We start from the raw sequence: 17,372 nt of genomic DNA on the forward strand, positions 1-17,372 counted from the left end.
AAGAGAAAGAAATGATTCCCAGCAAAACAGCTCCCAAGTGACCCTCTTGTCCCATAAAATGACAAGAAATAAGGACCTTGAATCTTGGTTCTCTGCTGCTCCAGCTTGATAGGATGCCAGAATCCCACTTTTAGACAATTAGCAGCTCCAAATTTTGGGCAAACAGCTTTTGTAAAAAAATTCTTTTTTCCTTTCCTCAGCAGTTCCATGGACAAAGCACTGAAGATAAAGTTCTGGGCTTCAGTTTGGCCAATTTTATCAGACCTGAGTAACCATTATATACAATTTTCTTAGGTTGAAAAACAAAAACATCACAAAACAAACCAAAAAGCACCTCAGCACAGGGTTCTGACAATGCCTTTAAAGTGAATTTAGCACTTAGAAGAAACCCACTCTGACTGCACTCAAAATAAAGCTCTCTCTAGCCACAAACAGCCACCTGCCTGCACTCCTCTGTCTTAGCGTGCCCCCCCTGGCAAAGGGTTCATTACCAGGAGCTCCTTTTTTTGTGCCAACTCAGTCCTCAGCCATTAACAGTGGATTATTTTGGCAGCAATATTACCCATTAAGGGCTAAACTGATATTATCAGTATTTGGACTGTAACCACATCTGTTTACTACTAACCTATGGTATGGTTAATATTCATTACCTTGAAAGCTCTATTTGTGGGAGGAGATCTATTAAAAACGCAAGCTGAAACCCACACTCTCCATGGAAGTGCTAATGGAGATATTTCAAATATATACCCTCAAGAAGGCAAGCCTTCGTTATGAGCATCCTGTCAGTCACCAGATCAGTGCATTTAAAATGCACCATCCTTTAAAAGAAAGATGCTTTTAAAAGATACATATGTGATTAAGTAACAAGCAGGATGAAGGCTTCGAGCCCTGGAAGGAGAAAATTATTGAAAAAATAATTTACTCAGTCTGCGTGTGCACATGTGTAAAAGCACATTTCTCTATCAGGTAACTGATGTCTCTGCAGCCAGGGCAATGGATAATTATTTTCAAGTGGGTTGTCACCCTGCATTCGGTCTGCGTTTGCCTGACAGTGTGAAATCGGAAGGAAGCTTCATTGGCAATTCCCACCAGACATCAGAAAACCTCAAGCATGTAGAAAAGACTTTAATCTTCTTTAACCATTCCTGCACTCTCCTTGAGGAAAATATGACCTCTCTTTTTTGAGGCAGAAAAAGTAGACCTTAGCCTGATAAGGATTAAAAATTATCCTAACAAACACTAAAAATATTACAATAACCTGCTGCAGTTCGAAGCTTTCTAACTTCATCCTCAAACTGCGAAAACCCTGTAAACATACTGTTAAATGCAGCAGAGTGCCAGCTATGGGTGTTTGTTGAACAACGTCAATCAGGCAGACCAGCAGGCTTCAATGGGCTTTGGACCAGGACTGACAAAAGGATCCTCCTTTATGAGCCTGCCCCAGAGCCACTGGCCCTCTTCATCTCCAGTGATTTCAAAGGGAACTCAGGGTATTCAGAAATCTTAGCTAATTTGCTACATAATAAACAAGATTCATACAACAGGGAAGGTTGCTATGACTCACCGTTGTTTAAAAGGAGCCTAGTATGAACTGGCCTATTTTGAATCGGCAACTTGGCCTTGGCTATACTACAGAGGAGCAGTTAAGTCTTTGATAAGTTACACGAGCAGCAGGCACCTGGGAGTAAGCATCCAACTGTCTAATAGCAAGAAAACCTAACTAGAAATGCACTATCGGAAGCGGTGAAAAGTTTAGCACATCTTCTGCTACACGAGATCTGAAAGCCAGCTTTTGTGTACAACACAGCAAGAATAAAGAGAACAAATAAAGAGGTGCAAAAAAGAAAAGATCCATACAATGAACCAGTCCAAAGACCTTTGGAGCATATCTACAGAGAGCAATGAAATGTCACTGGAAGTACATCAAGTACCTTTGAAGGGGCTAGCTCAGGCACTAAGAAGCAGTACGACTCTGCTAAGGCTTGTAGTCGTGCTGCCAGCCTCACCAATGTGACCATACTGCTACTCTCTCAACAAGGCGTCAAGATGCCGTTATTGTACAGATAGCCTTTAACAATTCTAATCAATACTCTAACTTGATCATGATCCTAAAATTCATCTCCCTGGAGGCAGGGCTGAGTGTGAAATTGAGAGTGTACTATTTTCAGAGTGGATGCAAAGAAAGTAATTATTAAATAATCAATGTCTTTAAACTCTTTCAGTTCCCTCACTAAAATGTCTGGCAAAGCGGTGCCAGGCACAGCCTTCAAGAAAAATCACTTTGGCCTCCTCTTTCCATCTCATAAAGCTTCATTAAACCTGTACAACTGAGGAGCTGTCAATAACGTTTCAGCATGTGAGCTGTGAAGCCCTTCAGATAAGCCTTTGCTGTTGATCTTTAACCATCTGAAAGACAAGTTATAACACAGAGTAAACACCTGGGCTGTGTAAGTTTAGGCTTAGAAATAAAGCCCACACTTTTCTGTGACAGTTGTATATGTTGCTGCTACTAATTGCTTCTTTCAGCAGTTGTGGACAGGTCTCCTGTTGCTGTGGGCTAATTTATACAAGCACTGACAGTTCGGACAACCCTCGTTTCTTGTCTGCCTGGCTATTCCTGACCATTTATCATTATAGATTACGTGTTTTTACAACTGGTGAGTCCAAAGTCAACAGTCCGCAAGATGCAGCAGCCACTTGAAGTATCAGTCATCTGCTCTATTTCTACCCCCCTTCTCCTTTCTGTGCAGAGTTAGCATTACAACAGGGTTTTAATAAGGCAACTGATTTGGTAAACAATTCTTAATTTATTTACTCGGGCAAGACTCCTTTGGCTTCAGTGGGAGTTCTGCCAAGCTAGGGATCTTGGACCAGCGCCAATGATAAAATGCCCATTTTACTGGCATGTACGATTTCCTATTTACTTGCCAAAAGAACCCTGGTTACCAGCTTCACAATAGGCTTTGTTCCTTTCACGTGGAGAACAATCCAATCGATATTTCCTCTTCTCTCCAGACTAAGGGAGTTAAGCGAAGAGGTGCAGTTACCGCTGGCAGAGGTGTGGGAAAACTGATGCTTGCAGGTGCCACCCCTGTGGGCTCTGGGTTTCTCTTTCAAAAACTGACATATAAGAACATTTTGCATTGCCACATATGCTAAGACACATTATTGCATCTACTCTAATACACTGTGCTGCAGACCATATCACCTGTGTTCCCTCATTCTTTCAAGATAAAAAGAAGAATTCCACTGCGGATACCAGAAAGTTATCTGACAGTCTGACAGGGAAGAAATCCAACCAGAAAAAAAAGTTGTTCTGTCATTGGCCCAGCTGCTGATTTCTTACTCTGTTAGCCCTCTAATTTACTTCAACGACTCTACAGAACTGGATCCTGACTAACCAAATCAAAGCCCCCACTTAATTGAGTAAATGTCTCTGTTAATTTAAGGCTCTGGCCAGAAAATCAGAAGACAGTTAATAAACAGTTGCTGTATTTATAGGAGGGATGATTTTAAGTCTACTGATTATAAACACACATCGTCAAATTACTCCCATCTCTTCTCTTCAAGTCATAACCACTCCCCTTCTTATTCAACATTTTCTCAATTCCTTCAGCCCATCACCACAGACGACAGGAGACAGCCTTCTCCTTTGAGATTCCCATCACTCACAATCCCTTTCTCTCATTCTGGCAGCAATGCAGCGATGGATGGTCTATTTTCCCAGCCTATGTGTAGAAGAAAAATCATTCTCTCCATACTGCCTACCCACTGTTCCCTCTGCTCTTGCAGCTGCCATACCGCACCTTAAAAGGCATTTTGACATACTGTTTACATAATGAAAAACCTTATATCATGTTTTAAGAACAAAATAATTTACTTAAGATACAGACATATATAAAGACATGGAAGAATTACTATGTCAGAAATTTAACTTCTGAAGATCAGAGGTTGTATTGGCATATATTTGATATTATAGAGAATGGGCTCCAACAGCAGGTTAGACTGAAGTAGTGCCAGAACAAGCACGCAAACCCTGGGAAGGAAAAATGGCAAAGCTACATACCTACAAGATACTAGCCGGCATGACCGCTCATTGTACCCTACTTTCTTATACTTCTAAAAGCTAGAACAGTGATAATCAGCGTCTGTCTGGAAATTTAGAAGAGGCAGAAGTTGAAGGAAAAAGAGCACATTTGTTTATTTGGAAGTCTAAGCAATCATAATAAACATAGGCTCAAATAATCAGCTCATGTGTAATTACTCATTTGCAAGCACAGTTATTAGGTAGGTAAATTCACTCTTTTTTGAAAATGCAGGTCAAATATTTATCTCAGAAATATATTAAATGCAACACAAGATTGTGCTAAGGGCATATATTAGACTGCAACATTTACAAAATTGAAGTGTTCAGACCTTTCAGACCTTTTTTAAAGCCTTGACCTTGGAAACAAATAAGGACAGTGTTATTTTAATGTGCATTCAAATTTTAACAACACAGTCACACAGCTCTAGTGGAATCCACATTGAGTTTCCACTGTAGATTGCTCATCATTTCATTATGGTTCATTATGCTGATAACTGTCAGAAAGCATTAGAAGCAGGAGCCTTGAGTAATAGCACTGAAATGGTAATTTAAAAACAATATACTTTCTGGAGGAAATACAGCAGTGCACTAAATTCAATTAGAAGAGGCGAATGTAAAGACAAGTAAGTGATGTTTGCTGTTTGAAGTCAGGCTCTTCGATTTCTTGATAACCTAAACTGGAGAAAGCCCTTTTAAAGCAGGCACTTTTCTCTTGCATCTCACTAAATTTGCTCTCATTATCTCTAAGCTTCTCTGGTATAAACTGTCTTAAATGCAACCGTTTTAGAAATATTTCAGGCCACGCCAAAATATTAATCAATCAGTCACTGTTTGGGTGGCACAACGGACTAAATTATTCAGGGTCATTTACTGAGACAGATTTCAAGCTGGACAGTCTATGCTGGTAATCTCTCTTTTGTAAAGGGCTCCCAATTAAAAATCATTAATAATCAGAATTGAACAGACAATATAAACAATACAGAACCATCCCGTTCTCACTCATAATGTGAGCATTGTTTGTTAAGAAATAGTTAGAGAGCCCAACTCATTAACAGTGGGGACGCAGGACTAACACCCATTAACTTGGGTGGGAACTGCACCTGCCCACGCCAGGCTGCAATTCACAGAATATCTCCTTATGGAGAAGGAAATTCAGGGATGAGGACCATGATTGAGACTGATTGTTTTCCAGCCTCATGGATTTGTGGGCTGGTAAGGCAATTTATTCTCCATTAGATTGCTAACCTTATGAAAGACCCATCCTCTCAGCAAGTACTGAAATATAATGAAGGTCTGAATAGTTGCCTTAACATTATTTTTGTGATGCTTCCAAAAGGGAAAGGCATCCGTGTTTCCCACAGCTTGTGTTCAAGTGTATTACAGGTCAATCATACCATGTCCATGCCCAAGCACACAGCTGACAAGCCCATTGCTTCAGAGTTGAAACTCTAAATTCCTAAGTTAGGTCAAAGCAGCAGATCTGGGGCAGCTCTGCTCCTCAGTGGCGACAGACATGTTGACGATTATCCCCATGAGGCCAGCTTGAGAGAAAAGATGCATCAGTAAACATGTGTATGTCAGGGTGTCTGTGCCTTCCAACACAGCCCACTCCACCATCTCCTACACTCACATCCTGCCACATTCTACTCTTACTTGTACAAGCTTTAAGCCAGGCATAACTACACACTCTAGCAGACCTAAAATAAAGCAGAACACTAAAACCAGAGTTTAAGCTAGCTGTTTAGATTGGATGCCTGGCTTACCTGAAGGTTAGGCACAGTTTTTACAACTCAACAATGGATGGAGATGTCAGAGAGTGGTGTTATGGAATGAGAAAACTCTGGAGCACCTCTCCTGACCAGTGCCTCAGGAAGTAGGTGTTGCTTTTATTACTTACCATGGGAATTGCGATAAATGAAAAGGAAGGGGAATTCTCCAATTCCCTTTCATCCACTAGTACAATCAGGCTAATGGAAAGTCATAACGGTCTTCCTCCCCCAACCTAGAAGGCAAGATAAGTGACGAGGCCAGCCAGTTTATTACTAAAGGAAATCAATAGCCAAGGGTCAAAGCTTTACAAAAACACCTCCTAAGAAGGCTGAGGTTCTTCATCTTAAAAAGTGTTTAGAAATAATAAAGAAAGGATCAATCCACAGTCCATTCCAGGTGTTCTCTCCAAATTACCCAATGTAACTTTTATTCACCTGGTCTAATAGTTCTCCAAGTGAACAGAAACCTGATTTTACAAGCCAGTGGAGCAGAGTCTATCTTTTTGCTAGAAGAATGGATCTCAGATACTGTGTTTTATTTCTTCATTAGTGCACCGTCACACTGAGCGATTACTAAATGCAGGGCTGAATGAGAATACCAGGGTTAAAGAGAGCATAATGAACAAAGAAGGTGCCTGATTATTATGGCTGTCAGCACAAGGGAATTGGGTTTGTCACCTGGTTTAACCAACTGGTAAGAACTGATTAGAGTCTGAATCCATCTGAAAGAACCTTTGATGTTTATGCTCCCTTCTGTCTCCACATCTTGTCAGGAAAGGCAGACAAATGGGGATCTTCTTCCGGAGGGGCTTCCTTCAGCAGAGACCCTCTAAACGCTTTCTGTCACTTGCCTCGAGTGCATGGGCAGAAGGCTACTCAGCGTGAGGAGCACAGCAAACGAACAGCCCCCCCAAGAGCCCCTTGCACCCCACTCCTTGTGCAATGCAGATGTGCACTAAGCACACAGGGCTGCATTTTGTGACTGTGCAGGTACCACCATCATAGCAACGTTCAAACACTGCTAAAGCAGACTTCAAAGAGGGATATTAGCAAGCACAGCAGTGAGTGGGGGAGCAAAGCTGCCCCACAAGCCATCTCAGAAATAACCTCTGTGTCCTCCTTCACCTTGGATCACAGAAAAAGAAGCCCTTAACCTACGGGACAATTCAAAGCTATGAAGTGGGGCCTCCAGAGACAGGCCTGTTTTCCTGGTGTCCATGGGATTGTGGTGTTGCCTTGCCTCCGCCTGTAGAATCCTCCTAGACTGTTGCAAAGATGAAGACTGAGGCCAGCACCATGGCCCTTGCCTTCTCGTCCTCCCTCTTCACATTTTCAGGGTAAAAGACCAAGATCAGGGACTTCAACTCTGACTGACCTCCAAAGACTGGAATAGGGAAGGGTGCCAGAAGTGGGCCCAAGACTTGACAAAAATGGGATAGGCTTGCAGGGGTACATTTCGCAATAAGAGCAAACATACATATCATTTGCTCACAATTCCCCCATCTGGAAGTGTTTTGCTCTCTCCTCATACTTCACTCACTGCACATGCCTATTTAAATTCAATCAATTCATTACTAATTTGATTTCAATTTGGTCAGGATATCACTCACTAGGACCAGGGCTTTATGAGGGAAACTTTAGCTGGTATAATGTTATTTAGGGTGTACCTTCCAAACAATAGTTTTATTGTTGCAAAAAGACATTTTTCCTATCAAAATGGTCAAGCTTTATATCTCCTAGTGTAAATTATATTATAAAAAGCATGTTCCTACCCATTTCATCAAGGCTTCACAATACAGTTAGACCTCCATCCCCAGTCAATGTTTGGCAAGGGATATATAGACCTTTCTGCTTTCCTACTAAGCAAAAGCAGCTGCTCCTGGCTATGCCCAGACCTGCTTAATCACCACCCAGCAAAACTCACAGCTGACAAGGAGATCACTGAAGAAGAGCTGGAATTAAGGGGGTGTGGGGAAGGGATGAGTGCTGGCTTAGTTATGGACATACTTTGTTTCTGCCTTGTAAGGGAGAAATTAAGATTTAAATAAATGTGAGTCATCTCTCCAAAATTAATTTGGAATATATTAAAATGTTACAAAAGAAATATCTCAGCCTTCCCTCACTCACAGACACACACACTCTCTACATAAAGCTGAACTCCAAAAATCTGGAAGCATTTCCAACAGCTTTCAGGGAAAGCCACACATGGATATCCCCTGGTGAAATATAGCCCTTTCACTTACTGTTTCAAACTGTTCTGCTCCTATAGAAGTGAAAACCGAAGAACTAGATGATCACGATTTAACACCAGGGTATGCCTGGAATCCCAGGTCTTCAGCTGCATGAACTGTTAAGCAACACTTAGGACAAGGAGTTGTTCCACCAACCCCAGGGGTGTGCTCAGTGCACTACACCTCTTGTTCTCCCTGCTGAAGGCATTTTGGTGGAACTAAAGCAAATTCCATTTGCTGTACATGATGTATTTACCTACAAAGCATAAAATAAACCATACTTTGGGTGTTTGTTTCATTAAGGTTTAAGCTTCATTATTACCACCCCTTTCAGAGGAACACTTTTATGTTCCTAAGGGTGACCAGCTATATTTTGAGCAAATTGGATATATAATGAGATTATAAACATTACCTATTTACCCTAGATCATACAATTATGAGAAAAGCTTTAACAATTTCTACAGATATCAATATTTAAAGAGATGAAAGGTGATGTGATCTACTGGACAGGTCCTCGGACTGAACTTAGACCTGTATTTTATTTCCAACTCTGCTACTGAGGTGTGCGAGTCACTCCTCTTTTGTGGCTTTGTCTCCTCTCAGTCTCCTGATTTATTTAGACTGTAAGCTCTCAAGGGTCAGCGCAACCATGTCACTGTTAGGAATTCAGGGCTGAGAACTAATGCTTTCTCTCCCAGAAGTGTGAGCCAAAATGCAAACTGCATCTGCAAAGGGCTGTAAGAGCTACTGAATGCTGCTCTCAGAAGCATGACACATCTTAAAGACATAGATCTCTGGGCGGTATTTCCTACATACACAGTGAAAGAAAAACAGGAGAAGAAATGGATGATAAAAGGGGAAGAGACTGTTCAAAGACCAACTTACGAGTGCAGGGCATGGAGGCAGCATCATTTTCAGCTCGGAAAAAGCCCCGATCGCAGGTGCAGGAGGTAGAGCCTTCCCAGATGGAGTAGCTGTGAGGCGGGCATTTGGCACAAGCAGCATCTGTCGAGAGAGCCTTGTAGTATCCGATTTTGCAAGCTAGATGGAGGAACAGAAAGGGAGAGTGTTACTTGCCCAGGCTGTGATCATAAATTGCTAGCTTACTTATTCAAAATCAAGGCAGGAGACATTTCAAAGAGATCTAATGATGTCCTCTTAGCCCCAGGTGAAGAATTAACAATCATCTCACTCTTAATGAGTAATCCTATGTCAGGGGATACTGATTTCTAATTCCAACAAGAGCCATTTTAAAAGCTGGCTTGGAGATGGTAAAAAAACCCAAAATTCTTCTATTGACACTGCCAGAAAATCAGCTGCCTTTTTGTGCTTACTGCAGAGTTGCATGTTGCTTAAGGCATGTCCACCTGCATTCACACACACACACAGAGCATGACAAAAGGGGTGCAATTGGTTTATTCTATGACCACTTAAGGAATGGCAGCTGACAGTCAGACACTGCCAATTTTTAAGAGGGAGTGGGACAGGAACCCACTGGGATTGGCAGCAAGGCCTTCAGACTAACATGCCTGGAAATGGCACGTCTCCCTCCTGGCAAGCCAGAATTCATTTGGCTCTTTCTCCCCAAGGGAGGAAATCAGCAGTGCTCTCCCCTCCTCGAAGCCAGGGCATAGCAGTAACTGCACCACTGCCACCAGGTCCCATGTGCAGTTGGCAAGCTTTCGGTGACATCATCTTCATAAATGCAATGCTTACACGAACGGCTACTTTTACATCACTTGGAAAAAACTCATTAGCATCATTAATAACACATTTTAATAATGGCTAACAGGTATGTCATCCTAGAAATTTCTCCCTTGGCTAGAGGTAAAAGCCCACCATCACCACTGGCTTTCAGCACTAAAAAGAACAGACAAAATACCCAGGCATTTAAACGTGTAAAAAAGGAAAGGTTGTTCCCAGTATTTACCTCGTGACTCACACATCTCATCATTTATCACCTGCGCTACCTTTAGGGTTCTCCTGCTATGCACAGGCTCCAGTACACGGGGCACAACCGGGGCTCACTCTTTCTGTTTTACCCTTCCCTTAGTCTCCCTCGTTCTTTCCCTCCTTCTCTTATGAAGCCGTCCAATGGGGAATGGAGGGGGATTTTAGTAACACATTTATAAAACAGCAAGTTACTTCGCTCTTATTAACCAAAGCCATTTATGGAATTTCCTTAACGAGTCCTAACTTTATGACGTGCTGTGAGCCATCTGTAAGAGCACTGGGAGACCAGTCCACGTTTGTTCGCTGTGGCTGTCACTGGACCAGAGGATCTTATAAAAACACATTGCTCAAGTAACTAAGATTTATGCTTGCAGAGTTTACATGCATCACATTATTAGATAAGGTTCAACTTGCAAGGTGCTTTTTGGCCATGCTTCAAACGGCCTTGGGGTTTCGATTAAAATCAGAAACCACAGATTTGGCAGGAAGAATCGCAGGGGTCAAACCCAGCCTCCCCACATCAGAGACAATTAGTCCCTGAACACAAATACAAACCCACTGGGTACAGCCTATCAGCCAGGCAGTCGCAGCACACAAAGGCAACTCATGTAAAATAGCTTACTCTGCTTGTGATGTGAATTGCCCAGGAAAAAAGAAAAAAAAAAAAAGAAAAAAAAAAAAACAAACCTGGAAAATTACCTTTCATTTTTTGATATGATTCGCAATATCTGGTGAGTTGTACTATCACTACATGTCCTCTTGTGCCTCATTTAACAACAGCAGCAGTCAAGTGGCAGATGCTGATCTGAGATATTATTCTCAGTTTTCACTGTCACAGCTCAGATCAGAAATATGCCTAAGCCTGTATATGACCAGGACAGACACCGACAGGCAGAATCTTGCTGCCATATATGAAGACAAGGCATGGAAAAATAGAATACAAGAGGAGGCCAGGCTGACTGCTCTTATCCACAAAATTCTTTCTATTAGTCAAGGTTTTTAAAATAAAACATGTAAACTCTACCATTACCGTTAATATGAACATCATAGTTCACAGAAATTATTAAACAAAGAGCTGTCTTTAGCATCTTCCTAGTATTAAAATGATAAACAATCTAGTACAAGGCTGAAGATCCTGCTTGGGCTATAACACGCTGTTGAAAAGGTAGCAACGTCACAGGTTAAGATTTTTGCTACCATTCCTCCTCCTCACTGTCTTTTCAGACTCAGTGGCTTACAAGGGAATAGATGGACTCAGTGGGTACTGCAAGGTCAACAGTCCATAATTCAAGGATTTTTTTTTCCCTTCATTTCACCCACTGTATTTTGTTTTCTACTATATTAAGCCAAGATCATTAATATTTCAAGACCTGAAGAAAGCTCTCCAAATGCAGTGGCTGCTCCTAAAGCACACACAGCCATTTTGCTTCAAAAATCACCTACTCCTGAACACTCAGTTTTCTTCATTTTAGTGTGCTCAGAGATTCACCACATTTCAGCACTTTGCATAAAAGGACATTAGAGACTGTGTTGCATTAAACCAGTAGTTCTTTGCCCCTAAGAGCTCCGTGGTACTGTCACTTAAAAACTCGAATCTAATCCTGTAGAAGCTGTTTTTAGCATGAAATACTGCTGACACACCTATTACAACCAGTGCCTGTTAAGGCTACGGATGAGCTTTTTTTGAAGGTTAATGATTTAGTAGGCAAACAAGAAGCCTGTACAGAACCTGTTCCCTGAAAGTCTTTATTGCTTGCTCACGACAAATCTTCATGTGGCTGCTTTTCTGGGAAGGATTTGCTGGGTGAGACCCGGCATGAATGGGGTTCTTACACAGTTTTCGAAAGATACCATTGTAAAAAGATTAGTTCACATGTGCAATGCAAACTTTGAATTCAATTCCGTAGCTTTGCCTTAATTAGTTTTTTTCTCCTAGTTGTTTTTTTTTTTAAAAAAAGAGAGAAAAATCTTTTCTTGTGTTCAGATCACCCACAAACATAACAAGGTTACAATCACCTGCACTACATCAAAGGAAAATTCTCAAACAAAAATATTTTCAGTATGAAAAAGCTCACAGTTTTCCTCAGAACAAATCACATTTATTTTAAATGGACATCAGCTTGAAATAATTATGCTGATATCTTTGAGTTCTAATGTTAAAATCTAGTTGATTTCTATTTTTCTTAAAGTGAGACAGAATTTGTCAAACATTGCTGGCATCATTATATGCCTTTTTTTTTTTTTTTTAATTTACCAGAGTAATACATGTTAAAACTGCAAAAACTACTCTGAAGAATAATGGCACTTCAGTCAAATCTGGATGTAAATTTTCTCAAGCTGTTTTTCAAACTCCATTTTCACATTAAAACCTGATTTTCAGACTCATGTCTTTCTCAAAAAAAAAAAAAAAAAAAAAAAAAAAAAGAAAAGAGAATGCCTGTGTGGGCTGGAAAGTCTGCTTTCTTGGTTTCCCAAATGCTGAATTTTCTATTAGAAAATTTCAGCCAGCAATTTCAGAATTTAAAAACTTATCTCATAGTGGACGGGATTCTAGTCACATTCTTTTTAGTCACAGCTACAACAAAATACATGTATTAAATTGTTTTTAACTATTTTTAAATAAGCTATGGTTTTTTCTGACTGGGGGGGGGGGGAATCTTTAAAAAAATTGTTCTTGCAAATTTAAAGTTGTTAAAAAAATCCCGCTACTTGTTCTGAAATTGTTCCTTTGTCCTTGTTGAAATGGCAATGAATCTTTCCATCATAGTTTGGAAAAGGCTTGACATGCTTAATAGTTCTTTAAAAAGAAAAAAAAAGAGCATAATGTCTTGCAAAGGCAGGGAGAAAGAAACCATCCCAATCTCTTCACTAGAAGTTCCTAAACCATTAAAAATGCAGCACATATCTGTAAAAAATCTCAGCAAGCTCCAAGTAGAGGCTTTGGTAGTGCCATAGAGGCAGTGCTCTGCTCTTCACCCCCCAAGAAGGCTAAGCAGGCCACTGAACTGGGGAGCAAAGAGGCCCTGGAGCCAGGCGGGGCTGGCTGAGCTCTGAGCAGAAGCCGGGCCTGGGAAGGTCCAACCCAGCCAGCCCTGAGCTGACAGCTGCTGGGCAGGAACTCTGGCAACCAGGGACCAAGCCCAGAAGAAAAAGTTTCTACCTGCTGCCTCAGTTTCTGCTGAAGAGAACTCACAACCGAGAAAAATACTGATTTCCAAATTAGGAGCTAATAAAGGGAATGGGGTGAATAAACAGGCACAGAAACATGGTTTTTGGTCGAGTAAATCTAGTTAAGTCAATGAACGTGTATTAGATGAAAATTTTACATAGATGTTCTAAAGTGCTTATTTGCAGCAGCTGCAAAAAAGACTAATAGGAAGGCATTTCTGTACAGGGGGAGGCACAGAACAGGCACAGGAACGCTGGACTGCAGAACCATCATGCTACAGATCATTATGCTAAAAGCTGCAATCTCCAAATATCTTCTGCACAGAAAGGGCCCTCAACCAGGGCAGGAGCAGCAACTAAACACAAACCATGCTCCCGCTGCACCCCTCCTTCCCAAAAGGGACCGGCACACCACTGAGAACATTCATTATAACAGGGAAGTGAATAAGATAGCTAAAAATCTGTGGAGTTAGCTGAAATTTCAGAAACTGCATTTAATAGTTTCCATTTTTGAAGCAGAAAAATATATCAGCTACATACTCAGGAAAACGTCAAAATTCCTTGAGATGCAATTTTGAACCAAATCTCCCTCCACACACAACAGACAAGGGGAAACTTTTTTGAAGTCAATGATTGCAGTCAACTTTAATGAAAAACCCTAAAATAGTATCCTTGGTGAAATGAAGGACAAAGCAAATAATTTAAGAAAAGATATTTCAGTGTCAGGCTTATAAATTTCAGTGAGAAAACGAATTTGTGTTTAAAGACTTGAAAAAATACCTTGATAGCATATTTCATGTCTTTCATCACTGGTTACTTTTTCTACAGCTCTTATCTGTCTGGAAATATTTTAAGCTCATTTTTTAACTGCACCTTAGGAACAAAAAGTTACTTTATTTTTCCCCTCTAATGTTGCTCTTATTCTTTAAAAGGATGGATTTTCTCTCTCGGATTGTAACAAAACCACATCTGCCACAAAAGTAGGCAGCATCTTCTCAGTTCTCTTTTACTGTTATTACCATTTCTGAACAGATTTTTGTGTGTTAATTATAGAACTCAATTGTTTGGATAGTCTCCTTTGATGAGCTTTCTGCCCCGCACCATGAACCCCTCCGTTATTGTACAGCTGTTTTCCTTCCAAATGCTCATCAGGGTTTTCTAATTGTCAAGCTGTCCCAGCGACTAGTTCTTTTGACCTAAAAGTCAAAGAAAGGGAGTCACCCTTGTCTCCCCGACATGAATACCGCAAAAGTCCCAGTGGCCCCCCTAATACCTACGAGACAATGCCTTTCCAGATCATTGCCACTACAAGCATAATTGGGTTTTGGGTGAAATGAGAAGATTTTAAATAGGATGAATTAATGAGTTTCTTGTAAAATTAAGTCGTTCTCCTGGTCCAATCTAATTACTCCCTGTAATGCCCCTGAGGGTGATAAATAAAGATCCTTAGAAGCTAGGGAAAAAAAAAAAGAAAAGGTTTCTCTTGAGCCTTTCTTAAAAGTCAAGTTGTAGAATTTGATGTGATGTACCAAATGCTGTTTCCAAATAATGTCAGATTCCTTTGATGTCCACATTATAAGATCTTTGACTCCTGTTAATAATGACTGTACGATTGCTACAAATTAAAGAGTTCTCCATCTTTAAGTCATATCTCTGATGAGAAAATCGGTATTTCTACACACTAAGCATGTATTTCTGTTGCATGAATGACACAAGGAAAACACAAACACAGTCCCACTAGGAAAAGAGCCTAGACTGTTTGACTTCAGAGCACTTTTATTCCATGATTGGGTACAAACCTGGGAAGTTCAAAACAGAAATAAAGGGACCTCAGAGCACAAACATACTATGATGTGAAATCCAAACCCTGTTTAAGCCACTGAAACTGCACACGCAGGTACACTTGCAGGTACGCACACAGACCTCCGGTGCAAAGCTGTAGCATAAACTGAGTGGAGGAGCTTTTCACACAGTCAGTCTGAACAACCTTAAAAAAAAGTAAATCTTTGGGTTTTTTTTCCCCAGTGTAGCAACCTTCGCAACAAGTATGCAGCTTGCCCTGTGGTTTGTTTTTCTTTTTTAAACTCTGGGGACTGATCCAGTGATGAGAGGAGAGGTGCAGCCCTGGCAGGAGCAGAGGAAAGCCCAGATGCCCCGGACAGCCCACAGGCACGCTCCTCCGCTGAGCTGTACCAGCCTTCCCCCGACAGTTCCTACAGTGGGGACCCCAGGTCTGGCAGCCAGTCGCTGTGGGTGATGCGACCCTGCTGCTGGCCTCGTACCCACATCCCTCCCCGAGCAAGCTGCAAGCAGAGCGCAGCCCCTCTCCCCCACTGCCCTGGACAGCCCAGCCTGTGCACCAGGCAGCTTCCACTCAGCTGCCGAAGGCTCACCTTCCTCCGTCCCCAGGCACCCAATGCCATGAGAGGAGAGGGGTGACAGGCACCCAGCCCCAGCAGAGCGCAGGATCCCCCAGGGGCTGCCCGGAGACAAGGCCACCCCAGGCTGGGCTAGCACTGCCGGAGGTGGTGGCCACACAGCCGTGCACGGGGCTGTTCCCTTCCAACCCGCGCTGAGCATGACCCTTCCAAGGCCAAAGTCCACATCCGCCCAAGGAGACCTTATCAGGATGGATTTTTCTCAATGCAGTAATTCTAAACATTAGAAGACCAACACCAGGCACGTGGTCTCCAGCTGCACAGCAGGACAGAGGCAACTCTCCATCACCCACCTTCACCTGCCCGAGCACCGAGGCAGCCGCTGTGGGAGGGCTCAGCCATGCCAGGCCAACCGATGGTGGCTCTGCTGGGGATGACTGTTGCAGCCCTTTTGGCCATCAGGAAAGGCTCAGCTGCAGACAGCAGGATGAGGAAGAGGAGGGCAGCATCCCAAGACAGTGGCTGTAGGTAGTCACAGCAGTATTCAGAAACCTTTGGCAATCCAATGGTACACTGCCTGGTGTGTGTCCATGGTGAGGTGATTATCACCTCATTGATAGCTGACCAGATATTTTTTTTTTGGCTCCTAGGAGACAAGAAATTCAACTGCCTACTTCAGTTTCAGAAGTTAAAAGAAGTGAGGAGCAAGGAGCTAGAGAGATTTTTGGTTCAGAAATGAATCACAATCACCATCCAAGGTCTCTTCTTGAGTCCTCAGTAGGGAAAGGGATGAGGCACTCACTGCTAACTGCAAGGTGCCGATTGCCATGGCCTGTCAAAGACAGCAGGGAGCCACCCTCTGCATCCTCAGACACATCCCATCAGGTCCCACAGACGTCGTATATGTCCTCTTCACTTAAGTGTCCCTTAGCTCAGTCCTCTCCACAGACTGCTGGACCTGGAAGGCCAGGCAGCCAACCATATCAGTGAAAACCAAAGCAAAAAAGCATTCAGTACCTCAGCCTTTTCCATGTCCTTGGTCACTAGGTCTCCTTCCCCACTGAGTGGTGGGACCATATTTTCCTCAGCCTTCCTTTTGTTGCCTGCAGAAGCAGGTGTCCTTGGTGTCCTTCATATCCCTCACCAGGTCCAACTCCCACCAAGCTTTGGCTTTCCTAACTGCTCCTCTGCATCCTCAGGCAATGGCTAGACTATACAGTCCTGGGCACTTCTCTTGTGTGTCTGAGCTGTGCCAGGGGCTCCCTGCCCATCCACCCTGGCCTTCTGCTACACCTGCTTTGCCTTCTGCAGCTGCAATGGGCTGTTTGTGTGCTTTCAGCAGCTTGTCCTTTGCGACCCACCGGCTCATGTGGGCTTCTTCACTGCCCTCCTGACAAGCAAATTCCTGAACAAGTCAAAATCTGCTCTCCTGAAGTCCAGGGTTTTAGGGGTTTTTTTAATATACATAAAGTCCAGAGAAATAAAACAGGAGAAAGTAGGAAGTTGCTAGCTTAGCAACAGGCACAGACACAACAGGACAAGACATCTGATATAGCAATATGTTCAAGAGAGAGCTACAGGCACAAACAAAATCACCAGGTGTATGATACAAGCACTAGAATGGCCTGTTAATCCCAGCCAAGGAGGTCTTGTTTGCCTGGATATCATTTTTTTGATACAGCCTTCAGAGTCAATTGCCAGACATTTTTACCGTGCAGCCCTGCACTTGGACACTGCATATTGCAGGCACAGACCCATGGCACCGCTGGCATTGTTACACTTCCAA

At 42.4% G+C, this 17,372-nt stretch overlaps 1 protein-coding gene across 2 annotated transcripts in view; it reads right to left on the reverse strand.

Moving 5' to 3' along the window:
- Positions 1–17,372, reverse strand: part of EPHA4 (EPH receptor A4) — a 108,964-nt gene that overhangs the window by 56,448 nt on the left and 35,144 nt on the right. For both annotated transcript variants that reach the window (XM_074833684.1, XM_074833685.1), the window contains exon 4: positions 8,973–9,128. In XM_074833684.1, coding sequence (XP_074689785.1) covers positions 8,973–9,128 — 156 coding nt within the window. The remainder of the gene's footprint in view (positions 1–8,972; positions 9,129–17,372) is intronic.

The sequence above is a fragment of the Strix aluco genome, chromosome 9, assembly GCF_031877795.1.
Source record: "Strix aluco isolate bStrAlu1 chromosome 9, bStrAlu1.hap1, whole genome shotgun sequence".
NCBI classification, from domain to species: Eukaryota; Metazoa; Chordata; class Aves; order Strigiformes; family Strigidae; genus Strix; species Strix aluco.